At 37.1% G+C, this 14,939-nt stretch overlaps 1 protein-coding gene across 4 annotated transcripts in view; it reads right to left on the reverse strand.

Annotated features, from left to right (window-relative positions):
• The window catches only part of trioa (trio Rho guanine nucleotide exchange factor a), a 129,090-nt gene that overhangs the window by 31,265 nt on the left and 82,886 nt on the right, over positions 1 to 14,939 (reverse strand). For all 4 annotated transcript variants that reach the window (XM_016509759.1, XM_016509762.1, XM_016509760.1 and 1 more), the window contains 8 exons: positions 13,332 to 13,523; positions 12,468 to 12,637; positions 6,391 to 6,565; positions 5,096 to 5,291; positions 3,704 to 3,870; positions 3,475 to 3,594; positions 1,665 to 1,856; positions 1,329 to 1,478 (listed from right to left, as the gene is read on the reverse strand). In XM_016509759.1, the coding sequence (XP_016365245.1) occupies positions 1,329 to 1,478; positions 1,665 to 1,856; positions 3,475 to 3,594; positions 3,704 to 3,870; positions 5,096 to 5,291; positions 6,391 to 6,565; positions 12,468 to 12,637; positions 13,332 to 13,523 (1,362 nt within the window). The remainder of the gene's footprint in view (positions 1 to 1,328; positions 1,479 to 1,664; positions 1,857 to 3,474; positions 3,595 to 3,703; positions 3,871 to 5,095; positions 5,292 to 6,390; positions 6,566 to 12,467; positions 12,638 to 13,331; positions 13,524 to 14,939) is intronic.

A 14,939-nucleotide genomic window follows, 5' to 3' on the forward strand; every position in this document is an offset into this window, starting at 1 on the left:
GTCGTTTGATCGTGTCCAGTGTAGGCAGACTTTAGCTGTTGTAGACACGGTGACCTCGGCGTCCGATCGCAGGCCTCCGCTCCTTGAGTTCTCTCCAGCGCTGGAAAGCTGATCCGATATTTACACGGGTCCTACTTCTTGCCTTATCGTTCCGCAGACGTTTTCCTCTTTTGTTTTTTATCCGCCATCTCTATCTTTCTGTCGCTCGGCTCGGCTAATGTCCGTCCCATGCACTGAACGCGCTCTCCTCCACATCACGAGTAGACACGCCCCTTATTGCTGATTGGCTACAAGTTTGTTTTGCGATTCGGCCAGAATCAGTTTTCTAAAGTGTTTTTGAAAAATCACTTACTCTGCCTTTAAGTAGCAATAGCCAAAAATACACTGTATGGGTCAAAATGATCAATTTTTCTTTTATGCCAAAAATCATTAGGATAATAAGGAAATATCATGTTCCAAGATATTTTGTAAATTTCCTACAGTAATTATATCAAAACTTAATTATTGATTAGTAATATGCATTGCTAAGAACTTCATTTTGACAACTTTAAAGGCTATTTTCTCAATATTTAGATTTTTTTGCACCCTCAGATTCCAGATTTTTAAATAGTTGTATCTCAGCTAAATATTGTCCTATCCTAAAAAAACATACAAACCACAGCTTATTTATTCAGCTTTCAGATGATGTATAAATCTCAATTAAAAAAAAAAAATTACCCTTATAACTGGTTTCGTGGTCCATAGTCACATATTTAATTTCACAAAGAAACATGCAGCATTTTGTCCAAGCTATTGCGATTATTATTTATTACAAAAGGACACCTTTTAATTTATAATTTGTCTTAAATCTCATTTTGTAAAAAATAATTGTGAGAAAATCGTATCGTGAGATCAATATAGTGAATTGTATCACATTGTGAGTTGAGTGAATCGCTACATCCCTATCTTCCGCATGTTCATCTTGTCCCTGTATAATGCATATTAAAGTAGTGTTCATAAGCGCAGCGCTGCTTTGTTTACAGTGGTAACCAAGGAAAGGCTATATTGCTGCTATTCTATGCCGTTTACATAGAAAAACACATGAAAAACAGTGATGGAAACATTTTTTGTCTGTATGGCTGCTTATTCACATGACACAGCTGTAGCCGAATCTTCTCAAAGTTACCTCTCAAAAAGTAGATTTCTGTTTGCAGGTGAATATTTACTTCAAATAATGCTGTTTGTACTCTGTGTTAAGTATCTAGAAACCACCTGTTTGTTTTACTGACTGCCTGACTTCAGATGATTCAGTAAGAGATCGATGTGCCCTCTGGCTTTGGATACGTTACCTTAAGGAAGGCCTCTTTCTGCTCCAGATGCTTGCTGATCATGGGGGTGACGTGGTCGGTTTCACAGTTGGGCCCCAGTTTGTCCGCTCCTCCGCACCAGTCCTCCTCCCGCTTGTACTCCTGCTCTAGACTCTCCAACACACTGCACACCTACAGCATAGACAGGAAGATGAGCCTTTAACTGACTGTTGGCCTTTTAAACTCATTACAGTATGAATTATAAAAGACCTGGATATGATTGGTCAATGAACACTGTTCAATCTACGCTTAAATGCACAGCTATGACGTGACAACAACTTGTGACAAAACATCAGTCACACAAACCCTTCTACAGACCTGTTCGGAGGTCTTATAGAAGGCCACAGATGCATTGACCAGCTTGAGCCTGTCTTCCATCTTCAGCATGAGCTGCTGCCAGTGGGAGGCCACGTTCTCAGCGCAGTCTCGAATCATGTCCATGTCGTAGTGATTAGCCTGCAGCAGGGCCTCTGCTTTCTGCTGGACCTGTAGGGCGCTTTGATGGGTTTTCTATTGAGAGGAAGAGAAAACGTGTCAGATAAGACACACAAAGACAAGGAATAAAACAGCAGGCCTGAATGGACAAAGATTAAAAAAAGATAGAGGGGCGGGAGTCAGATGGCTTAAGACAACAGACGGTGAGATACGACTGATAGTTCATTATTCGTCCACAAAGTGTGGTTTACAGATTCTATCTTGAAAAACTGAGCATCCCTCAGTATTCAGTACAGAAACGGCAAGAACAGGAGTCTGATGGTAGGAGGAAATGAGAAGGCTCCTTTGATAGGCAGTCTTTGAGCCTTCAGGTTCCCAATAGCGATACAGTGACAGCGGATCTGATGTTATCCTGGTTCTTCATTAAAGGAGGGGAAGTGGAGAGCAAACAGACTGTCTAAGCAGGAGCACATAAAACAGAGAAAAGCTCAGGTCTTGGCAGGATCATCTATGAGCTACAGCTGCAGATAAATGGCCAACTAAAGCATCAATCAATATGTTCAGACATTATAAGGTTTCATATTGCTGTGTGCATGTGTTTCTTCAACGACATGTTTAGGTTCAAGTGGTTGATTTTTTATTTAACAGGATTTTAACTTGTATATTAAGGTCATATTAAAACTTACACCATGCCTTCAGTTATTTTTCAAATACCTTTTACTGCATATAAATGTATGGGGTCTCACCAAGGCTGCACTTATTTGATCAATAATACAGTAATTTAAGGTAATTTAATTATGTGATGGCAAAAGTGACTTTTCCAGTCTTCAGTGTCACACGATCATTCAGAAATCATTCTAATATGCTGATTTGATGCTCAAGAAACATTTCTTATTATTACCATTGTTACGCTGCTTAACATAGAAACCGTGATATATATATTTATTTCAGGATTCTTTGATAAATAGAAAGTTCAAAAGAACAGCTTTTATTTGAAATAGAACTCCTTTGTAATATTATAAAGGTCTTTACAGTCACTTGTGATCATTTTAATGTGCACTTGTGAACGGTAGAGTATAGATTTTAATTTACTATTATTACTTAGAACAACAGTGTGAGTGAGCTTGAGAAATATGCAACATGGGATTAAAAAACAAAGAAAAGGGATCACTTTAAATATCACAGAATCTCCTTATCATGTGTCATTTCCAATAAAGCCATGAATTGTCAAATTATTAAAAAATAAATGATTTAATTGTATTTAAGGCACATAAATTCTAGGTATGAAATGATCCTTAGCAAGACTAAGGAGACAGCTCTTTTATTTCAGAAATGTATAAAATATTATTTGCACCAAAGAATGTTGGTACATAAATTGACATGTGGTGGAAATTACATTTGTTGGTTCAGAAAAAAAGGCAAAAAGACTTCACTGTTGGTCATTATTAGTGGGCAAATTAAAAAGTAATTAGAGTGAAAACTGAGTTTATGTTTGCAGCCCACAGGCAAAATTGCCCTTAGTTGAAAAAATATCTATGTGCATATGTGGGGGCACGCTAGTGCTAATACATGTTGACAATAATTATGGTTTGAGCTATTATAGTTACAGTAATGAGTGAGAAAGAAGTAATAATGTGAGAAAAAGGCAAGGAAATGTTGAAAACATTTGAACCAAAATATGAGCAGCACTGACCTCGATAGCATGCTGGAACTGCTCATGCTCTCTCTGCAGCTGCTCAGCTTCTTGAAGTGAACTGGCCGTAATCAGACCTGCATTCAGCATTGACTCGCCATTACGGATCCAACCCAGAACCTGCAACAAGTGAAGAGATTAACAAACACAAATTGTTATATACCGTGAATAAACTATATATTGAGCAGTATGTAGTAAGCTTCCTTTCTGAACATAGCCTGTGCATTACCTGTTTGACTTCTGCCTGTAGGTGGCGCAGTTGCACACACTGCTCCAGGTGTCTGCGGTGCTGCTCTGCGGCCACGTCCAGCTCTTGTTGTTTCTCATGTAGAAACTCCAGGAGATCCTGTACACGGGTGGCCATGTCCACATCACGGTCACACAGCAACTCGACACCTGGAAAACATGAAGAAATGCCACATTCTCAGCTCTCATGTTATTCACTAACAACAATCATGAAACTGCTGGACTGCAAACTCTTGTTTTAGGACTGAAGTGCTACAGATGACGTCGTAACTGTCATTTCCTATGACAGTGAGATCAAGATTACAATCCAACATGTATATCTCCAGTCTACCCCAGAGACCGGTCCAAACACCCACTCAGTCCTTATGTCTGTGCAGAGACCGAATTCAGTGAACAAGCTCAGTCGGAAATATAACCTAATACATATGCATACTGCCCCACAGCTCTGTGGCCACTGACCACTGGATGACCTATAGCATCATTTATGTGAGATGTCTCCTTTATGCCAGTCTGAGCTCAAAGATCTGAGCACTAGCTGAGGACAATGTTTTAAAGTAGGTGTGTACTGGTCTAAACTGTAGGACTTCTATATATATATATATATATATATATATTGTTGTTTGTTTTGTTGCCACCCTTATGACTGGTTTTGTGGTCCAGGGTCACATATTTATTATTTTGGTACATATTAGTTCAGTTTTATCTATCTGTACCTTGATCAATAATTTCTCTATTTGTACCTCAACACGATGCTTTTATTTGGACTTCTCAAAACTTATCTGCTTCATAGACTGAGAGTAGGGTCAAAACGATGAACAAAAACAACACTGTTAATTGAGAATGTAAGTTGTTCACCAAAGCTGGATTTATCAGATGAAAATAAACAGTAAAAAAAAAAAGAAATATTGCAAAATACTATTACAAAATAAAAGAACCGTTTTTAATGTTAAAATATTTGAAAATGTAATTTATTCATGTGATGGTAAAGCTGATTTGTTAGCAGTAATTAGTCCAGTCTTCAGTGTCACATAATCCTTCAGAAATCATTCTAATATGCTGATTTGGTGCTCAAGTAACATGTCTTATTAATATCAATGTTAAAAACAGTTGTGCTGCTTAATATTTCGTGGGAAAACATGATTTTTTTTCAGGATTCTTTGAGTTTAAAAGAACAGCATTTATATGAAATTAAATTTTTTTGTAACATTACAAATGTCACTTTCAATAAATGTTATCCATCCTTGCTGAATAAAAGTATTAATTTCCAATTACCAAAAAAATAACTAATAAATAAAAATACTAACCCCCAAACTCGAAGTGAAAGTAGCTATTATGTATATATACTCAAAAGCCCATATTGGCACATTTGACTCACCAGACGCCTGCACCTCGTTGACGTATTGCAGCAGTTCCTGGCCCTGGTGGATGACGTGGAAGGCGAGGTTGTTCATGGTCAGGGCTTTATCAGCGTGGTGCTGCAGTCTCTGTTCGGCCAGCGTCAGGTCCTCTGTGTCGAAGTCATTCATCTGCTGTGACAGCTCCTCATTCCATGAGTCCAGATCTGAGATAATCTGAAAAATAAGACAGAATATATGAGCGCAGTCTGAGAGTCACAGATGCCATTACTAATGCGAGATCACCCCGGACAAGAAACAAAGTGCCCTGCCCTGACTTGCTCTTATATGTTTAGGGCAATGTGTGTGTAACTTCCTCCATCACTTTATAAACTCTCTCTGAGTGAGTATTTCTGTAAGCGTGCAAACTGGAGAAAGAGAGCAATTACTTTCGGGTGCAGATCATCCTTGAAGACTGCAGCTTATTAATTGGTAGTAAATCATATTAGACATCAGGGAGACGCAAACTGTGTGCTGATGGGAATATTGCCCTAGTTTAAGGAACGGTCCACTCAAAATGAAGATTCTGTCAATATTTACTCTCATTATTTCCAAACCAGTAAGACGACGATTTCTGTGGAACAGAAAAGTACTGGCCGCTATTTCCCATACAATGAAAATGAATTTGAGTGGATTTGAGTATCCTCAAAAGAAAATCATATGGGTTTGGAATGACATGAGGGTGAGTAAATGATGACGGAATCGACATTTCTCAGTGAATTACTTATTTAAAACACACTGTCCCCCCACAGACACTTGATCAAGTATACAGTAGGGTTGTGACGGTGAGGAAATTTTCCCACCGGTTAATCGACGTGTGACAATACCGGTATCACCGCGGGGGCGGGGCGTTCCCTCTTTTCCTCGCTTTCCTTTGCTTTTAAATAGCTTGTAAAAGCGATGTGCCCATTTTACTTTAACTTTCAAATAGCGGCAATTTGGAGTAAAGCAATTGTTCGTTTTTAGTTTGTTTGAATTTTCCCTCTTTTCCTCGCTTTTAAATAGCTTAAAAGCGCCGTGCGCATTTTACTTTCACTTTTGAATTAACGGCAGTTCGGCGTCAATTGCTTGAAATCCAAAATCCAAAATATTGCAGTTTTTAATTGTAGTGTCTGTTCTTTTACTGAACTAAATGATTTTTATTACTATAAAAAATCTAAACGACGGTGGGGGTCGGTGACGTGGTGGGCAAGTGACGTAACCGGTGTTGCGGCTTAACACCGGTATCACCGTCAGCACCGTCTATCGCGGCAAGCCTAGTATACAGTGAACTCACATCAATGGCATCCCTCTCAAAGATCCTGAGCTGAAGGAAAAGCTCCAGTTTGATCTTCCTCTCCTGGAAGAGCTCCTCCATCTGAGCCTGAGCCTCATCCAGCTGCTGCAGAACGGTCTCGATGTGGTTGATGGAGCTGTTGTGAGGGGTCTTATTGCTGGAGATGGCTGAGTCTCTGCAGGAAGACAGTGCAAGAGCCGTTACAACAAATGTAAAGTTGTTTGGTGTGTGCAAGAGATACAGGAAGAAACACATTTACTTCTTACAATAATGTCCTTTGGGAAAGTCAAAGCTGTAATAAATGTTAGGAATTTTCAAGTCCAAGTCTTATGGAATTTGAGCAATTTTTGCTTTTTTCTCTGTTTGTACTTTGTTTAAACGGGTACAATGTTTAGATTTGGATTTCCCAACTCGTATCTCCTTTATGGATTGAGTGGGGTCAAAACAAGGAATCTTAGGAATCAGTAAGGATCAAAAACGACTTCAATATCTCATGAGTCATGAGTATTAATACTGATTCATGAATCTGTTTGACTGATCCATTAAAAGTTTATCTAGATTTTTAAATACTTCTGCAAATGTACAATATTTGAGATGCTATTTTTAAACTCATCTGGTTCAGTATCTCCCGAAATTCATAGCTACCAATTCAGATAATATTTGTATATAAAAACATTCTAGAAGAAAATTTGCTATGTGAACTTTTGTTTCACTATGCAGCTCTGATCGAAAATGACTTACAGTTGTTTGAGGAAGATACACATGAATCTGTTTTGCTGATTCTCTAAAAAGAAGCTTTCAAATGGCAAATAGATTGTAAATTAAACAACTGCAAATGCTTATTTTTTGTCACATCACTATTTTATCATCTAAAGTAATTTGATTCAACATCTTTTTCCCATCAAAATCTGCTTTTGATGTAAATACGCAACAAAATTCATAGCTATTAATTTAGATAATATCAGTTAATCAAAATAGTTTTCTTTTAGACAGACAAGAGAAAATAAAGTGTCCGCAGATGCTATGCAGCACAACACTTCTGCATTGCTGGTGGAAAAGGGGCTAATGGGGTTTTAAAAAGCAAACTTTTGTTTCATTGTGCTCTAATCTCCATGGGATAGAAGTAAATGATCAGCAGAATACTGAACCTAAAACTAACGAAAACCGACAAATATTAGGCCGCAAAAGAGGATGTGACTTCAGGCTTGAAATTTAAATTTAACAAAAAGCCAGCACTAATGAGATTAAAAATTCATTAAAAAATTGAAATTATATGGTCCTAAATGCATTATCTGCAAATGGGAGAGAGGATTACAAGCCCATTGAAAAGATAATATGTAAAATATGCAACATTATCATCTTTTCATTAAAAAGGTTAATTATCAGGAACAGCTTTAGTAATAATTGTACAAGAGGGTGAGGGGCGGAAAATACAAGGAAGCAACAGTTTCAAATTAGTCTGTAAGGGATAGAAAAAAGACGGATGAGTCCTTTCATCCCGTCTCAAAGGATACAAGTGGGTTAAGTCTGATTAAATTTTATTATAAACAAATGGCGTAATAAAGTAAAATCACAGTTATCGGGGTAATAAAGGCCCTTGCTTTAATTGATGCTTCAATGCTGGATCGCTGCGGAAAGTCTGTTCCCATGGTGATGTGCTTTTATCATACTGCAAGGCTTGCGTGACTGAGATCTTTTTCCCATCAAAATCTGCTTTTGATGTAAATACGCAACAAAATTCATAGCTATTAATTTAGATAATATCAGTTAATCAAAATAGTTTTCTTTTAGACAGACAAGAGAAAATAAAGTGTCCGCAGATGCTATGCAGCACAACACTTCTGCATTGCTGGTGGAAAAGGGGCTAATGGGGTTTTAAAAAGCAAACTTTTGTTTCATTGTGCTCTAATCTCCATGGGATAGAAGTAAATGATCAGCAGAATACTGAACCTAAAACTAACGAAAACCGACAAATATTAGGCCGCAAAAGAGGATGTGACTTCAGGCTTGAAATTTAAATTTAACAAAAAGCCAGCACTAATGAGATTAAAAATTCATTAAAAAATTGAAATTATATGGTCCTAAATAGCATTATCTCGAATGGGAGAGAGGATTACAAGCCCATTGAAAAGATAATATGTAAAATATGCAACATTATCATCTTTTCATTAAAAAGGTTAATTATCAGGAACAGCTTTAGTAATAATTGTACAAGAGGGTGAGGGGCGGAAAATACAAGGAAGCAACAGTTTCAAATTAGTCTGTAAGGGATAGAAAAAAGACGGATGAGTCCTTTCATCCCGTCTCAAAGGATACAAGTGGGTTAAGTCTGATTAAATTTTATTATAAACAAATGGCGTAATAAAGTAAAATCACAGTTATCGGGGTAATAAAGGCCCTTGCTTTAATTGATGCTTCAATGCTGGATCGCTGCGGAAAGTCTGTTCCCATGGTGATGTGCTTTTATCATACTGCAAGGCTTGCGTGACTGAGTGGACTTCATACGGAATAACAGAATAATTAACACTTTCATCACCGATTCACAACCGCAACACAAGCAGGGTTTTGAGATTAGATTAGACACAAATACTATGATGACGGTCTTACGTCTGTAATGTGAGTAACTGCGTGTGATGCTGAGATCCAGATATCTCTTGTGTGTGAGTTGGAGAGCTTGTGTGAGTGTGTAATGTCTCTGCGGTGTGGGCATTCTGTGTGTTGGTGTGTGCTGGGGACCTTTCTGTTTGTACCTCTGGGCTCTTGGGGTTTAAGTATTACCTCTGCATAGTTAACTGGGCGGTTATGAAAGCAGGATTATGTAAGACACTAGAGGAAGAGAGAATAGCAGAGCGAGAGAGAAACAGTGCACATGGAGGGATAGCCATCCTCAAAATCACGTGTGTAGAGAGAGCAATTTGCAAGCGGAGGAGGAGGAGAATTAAGCCACGTCTTCATCTGCTTTCCTTTCAAAAAAAAAAAAAAAAAAAAACTTAAACTAAGAGAAATGCAGTGTGACTGTTAAACTGACAGGTCAAACTGCATTAGTTATTATACAAAAACAAGTTGAAACGTTGAATATATAAAATAAATGTTATAATATAATTTAATATATTAAACAAAACACAAACATAATATATCAAATTAATTGCAATTAGCCAGTTATTAACATTTACATGTTTATATTAAAACTTAAACATCATATTTTATATATATTCCTACATTATTTTCTATATAAATTTAAATGTATAATTCATATAAACTATTATTACTACAAATTATATTACATACAATAATAAAAATACATAATACAATTAATAATTAATGAATTAATTAATAAATAATTAATATAAATTATATTTTTAAAATTATAAATTAATAACTGGTGCATGTGGATCAACTAATGAAACTAAATCTAATTAAGTGATATGCTGATAAGTTGAATGAATTTCAATGAATCACACATACAAATATCTAAAACTAAATTGTTAATTTATCAGCATATGACTTAATTATATTTAATTTCTTAACGATTAATTGCACCAGTTATTATATGAAACTAAAATGTACTATTTCATATATAACATAAAACAGAATTATTTAATAAAATGTATATTTTATTTAATATAATATATATGAGAATGTATCTTTTGATGTAAAATTTTTCTTTTATTTTAGACAGTGATATCTTACCTCTTTTGTGTTTTGTGGTTAAACCACTCTTTTCTGGCTCACGCCAATCAAACTCCAATCATACTGCATATTCAAAACATGCAAATATGTTTCCTCAAAACTCTAAACCCATTATTATAAAATTACTATCATTACGTAATGAAAATAAGTCATCTGAGATGCATCAAACCATTCCTCAAGCCCTGAATATCTTGTTATTTTGCAGTATTGTGCAGCTCACTGCAGTAGTGCTGGTAGTCAGGGATTCAGAGTTGTACTGATGAAATGTGGCAGAGCTGAACACGTGAGAGAGGCTGGAAGCAGAGCAGTGAGTTTGCCCTGAGGGGGCTGAGAGACTCCACTCCAAACAGCCTCTGGTGCTCTCTCCTTCCCCTGCTTAACTTTCTGTTGAAGCATCCAGCTTTACTGAATCTCAGCCTTCACGTTCCTCTGCTGCTGCAGCCCTTCCCACATGCAGATTATACATGTGACCGACCGCCAGCACTAGCACTGGGCATCAAGTCTCAGTCAAATGATGCAACTTTACAGCTGTACAGTCACTCACCAAGTTACAGTAAAGTAAATAGAGCACAGTATACCAAATGCAAAGTGGATGATGGCAGATGGGGCCAAATGAGTGCTTGAACCATCCAAAGGTTTGGTCAAGTGAGGATGACTAATGGTCTGCTCAAGTACAAACACAATGCTGAATAAAATTTCGATTCCACTTGAGAATTCCATTAAAGAGGACATCAGATGCAAAATGTAATTTTTTTATGGTGTTTGAACAAATGTGTTGGCAGTGTGTGTACACAACCACCCTATAATGATAAAAATCCACCCAGTGCTTTTTTTTAAATCCTTATCAAGCCGTTCACAGATTCTTGAGTGACGTCACACAGGCCCAGGCTGGTCCCACGACTGTAGACAGACACTGGCGTTTCAACATAGACCTGCCCTGAGTGAGCTGTCAACAGTCCGCCATTGTTTCGATGACGGAGCAGGAGTAGACAAGAATGTCTCCTAAGCGATTGAAGTGTTTTGTTGTTGAATGTAATTTACTTCCAACATCTGAGCGGCTGAAGACGCAGTGGATTACTTTTGTTTTTAAAGGGAATACGCCACCCGATCTACCTAAATGTGTTTATGTTTGTGCGAATCATTCGTGATCCAGCTTCACTTACAGAAGAAGTGAGTATAGTTTTTTTTATGAATCTTTGCAAATCGCCTTTCCTAATAATGTGCTAGTTAACAAGTTCCGCAGCTAAAGTTTACAGTCTCATGAGAACAGCTCGGCACCCCACGGAAGAGAGGGGCAGGGTAAGCAAAGCTCATTAGCATTTAAAGGAACATGCACCGAAACGGGTTGCTGTGAACAGAGCTATTTTAGACAAAGTAAAAGGGGTGTTGTTTTACACTACCACTGAGAAATTTTAACCAAAGTATGTTACAGACTTTTCATTAAGACCCTAAAGAATCATACCAACTTGTGGAAAATGGGCATCCGATGTCCCCTTTAACGATTCTTCTAGTACTTGAAGAGTAATTGGTGCTAAATATATACAATTATATTAAACCTATAAGAAATACTACTTTATGGTAATATTTCATCATTTTTTAAAACTGAAGAAAGCAAAAATATTTCCCAAATGTATCTTTAATATTGACAATTGAAGTCCTTTTGTGCATTAAGAATACATTGATTCATATTAAGACATCATAAAATTGGCAATGTCTCAGAGAAGAATCACTTTGAACAATTCAATAAATGAGTTGTTAGACTGAAACAAACATGTGCTCAGCATATATCTAAGCATCTTGGACTGATTCACTGAAAGGAATTAGTTCATAAGAGTTATTTGTTAGTAAGTAGCACTACACTGGTTCTGTTGTTTGTGAGGAACCGCTGAAGATAAGTCTGTGTATTGTGTAGCGTCTGGACCAATCAGACACACCATTTTTCATTTGATTTAACAAATCAATTATTCATTAGATTAACAAACGTTCACAGACCCCTCACCCAATAAACATACTGGGTGCCAAGTTGTCTGTGAACAAGGCCCAGGACCCTGGTTACCATGGCAACCCTGACACCAGATACATTTACGACCTAATGGAATGCGAAGCAGGGAAAATCACTGCATGTTCCATAGCAAGAGGCATATTTCCCCATGAATGAGCTGATTCGCTACAATTGTCTGTGTATTATTTGGTGGAACCCAGTCTTTCACTCTAGGCTTCAGACTGCAAAACTAAAGCCCCCTAGTTGGCTCCTTGGTGTGTGTAAGATTTCAAAAGATGGCTTTCACACTAATGTAACAAACCACACTTCAATGGAATCAAACTTGAGGTCCACACCAAAACATTAAAGGATTTGTTGCAGGAGGAGGCATGAAAGGGAAGGACACCTGAGTTGTTGAATGAGATCTTCTCCCTCTTTGATGACATTTACAGTGAATTGCAGTGTGGTCTGCTGCTGCTGCCCGAAACGCTTGATCAGGTCCTGAACGGCCTCCACCGACTCGGCATACACATCGTCCAACAATTCCTTCTGCAACTCCTCCAGCCACGTCCACAGCTATGCACAAAAGACACATGCATTAATCACTTTTTACTTTGCTTAGAGAGCTCTATATTATTATTTCAATTGCACATTAATTTAGCATGTTTTGCACATTCATCTCATATTTAATTTAGTTTCTAATTTCTGATCTGATATTGAGCATTAATGTATCTGGTTCTGGTGCATATGTGTAAAACTACACGCTTTCATAACTGGGTTGAATGACCAACTAAAACTATTTTTCACTTGACATTCTCATGGTGCACACAAAAGATAATAAATAAATAATAAATAAGCATGCTAAATATCTACATCATTTTAAGGCACAAAAAAAATCACAGTAGTTACAAAAAAAAAAACTCCACATTATGCATAAAACCGGGAACATTGCTCAGAGCAGGCGATCTGAGGCCTCAGGCGAACTGTTTTGAAGTTTATTGTTGACGGTGGTGAATTTGTTACAAAAGCAGTGCTTTGATGGTTGTTGGGGAGATGCTCTCCAGAGGTGCTTTAAAGACATTAATTTGAAGACAAAGAGTTTATTTTTCCTGAGAGGATTTTAACAAGCTGACAGTTTAACATATGCTGAAACTGTCCTGAGAGGTTGCATTTTTTTGAATCAACCCTTTTTTTGCACGACTACAAAAAAAATTTCAAGTTACTATTTTGTAAATTTAGATGAAACTGCTCAACCATCCCTAGTTCTTACCTCCTTAACATGGGTGTGGAAAGCCACTGACATGTCCAGCAAGACTTTTCGCTGCTCCACACGCCTTACAAAGTCCTGGATCCGGTCCTCCAGCTGATGGGCGGCCTGATAGATCTCCTCCGGGTCACACTCGCCTGTCTGGGCCAACTGCTCCGCAGCTTCAAGCAGCTTATCAGCATTTGTGTAAGTATTCTGATAAAGAAGAGACATGTATGGACTATGATTATGATGCTCATGCCAACTGGTAAGAATATTTTGCTTCAATGCATTTTGGCACTGACTAGTCCAGTAGTTCTGTCACTAGTCAACATGACTGTGTAGAACAAATAAAATCATTTACATAAAGTTAAAAATAACCCATGGACTAGTCTACTAGCAGTGATCAGTTATAACTAATTTCATGTTAAATGGATTACATAAAGCGATAGTTCACCCAAAAATGAAAATTGTCATCATCTACTCACCCTCATGTGGTTCCAAACCTGTATGAGTTTCTTTCTTTCGGGTGAGTAAATGACAAAATTTTCATTTTTGGGTGAACTATCCCTTTGATCAGATTCCAAAAATTATTCATACATTATTTTGACCTAAAATATTTACTTGAATCCCCTTGAGAATTTAAGTTAATATTTTAATTAATGATTTTCACAGTTCTCTGACGTTGGTTAATGGTAGGGCTGTGTGATATGGACAAAAAAAACCTTTCGCGATTTCTTTGATCAATTTTGCGATTTACTCCGTCTGCAGTGCGTATACAGTATGTGTATGCGGTGCAGAAGCAGCACGGACTCATTTTGCTTTCGCACAGGACGCGTTTGCAGTCCGCTACTGATCCACGGCTGTTTACCACAAACACAACATTTATCCATTGTTTTGATTTCAAATCCAAACGTTGATTCTGAAAATGCTTTTTCAGCATTGTGATTCTCTGTTATCACAGTACAGTAATACAATCTTTCATAGACATATTCACGTTTAAACTCAATAAATATAACTTTGTTTAACTACCACCACGAGTGCCATCTATTATTGCCTTGTTTATCTAAAAGTGCACTTTTCCTTGTTTTAAATCTAGCCAAAAAGCCATGTGTTGACTGTGAAACAGTAGACTTTAATTATATGCATTTATGGTGTAATTACTAAATTTCCGTGTCAATCCATGTTAATTTTTACAGCGAATAATAAATGACAAAATTTTCATTTTTGGGTGAACTATCCCTTTGATCAGATTCCAAAAATTATTCATACATTATTTTGACCTAAAATATTTACTTGAATCCCCTTGAGAATTTAAGTTAATATTTTAATCATTGATTTTCACAGTTCTCTGACGTTGGTTAATGGTAGGGCTGTGTGATATGGACAAAAAAAACCTTTCGCGATTTCTTTGATCAATTTTGCGATTTCGATTTTAAACACGATTTTGACACAAAGACATGCTTTACAGTCATTAATGCATTCAGTGTGAATTTGAAACATATTTCCAAAAGAAAACCAATTAGAGCTTTATCAAAAAGCTGTAACATGTCTCTAGAACAGACATGAGGCAAAATAATCACTAAGTAAAGGTGTAACAAAATGTCTCTAGAATAGACATATGGCAGAAAA

The sequence above is a fragment of the Sinocyclocheilus rhinocerous genome, unplaced genomic scaffold, assembly GCF_001515625.1.
Source record: "Sinocyclocheilus rhinocerous isolate Xijiao unplaced genomic scaffold, SAMN03320098_v1.1 scaffold53, whole genome shotgun sequence".
NCBI lineage: Eukaryota > Metazoa > Chordata > Actinopteri > Cypriniformes > Cyprinidae > Sinocyclocheilus > Sinocyclocheilus rhinocerous.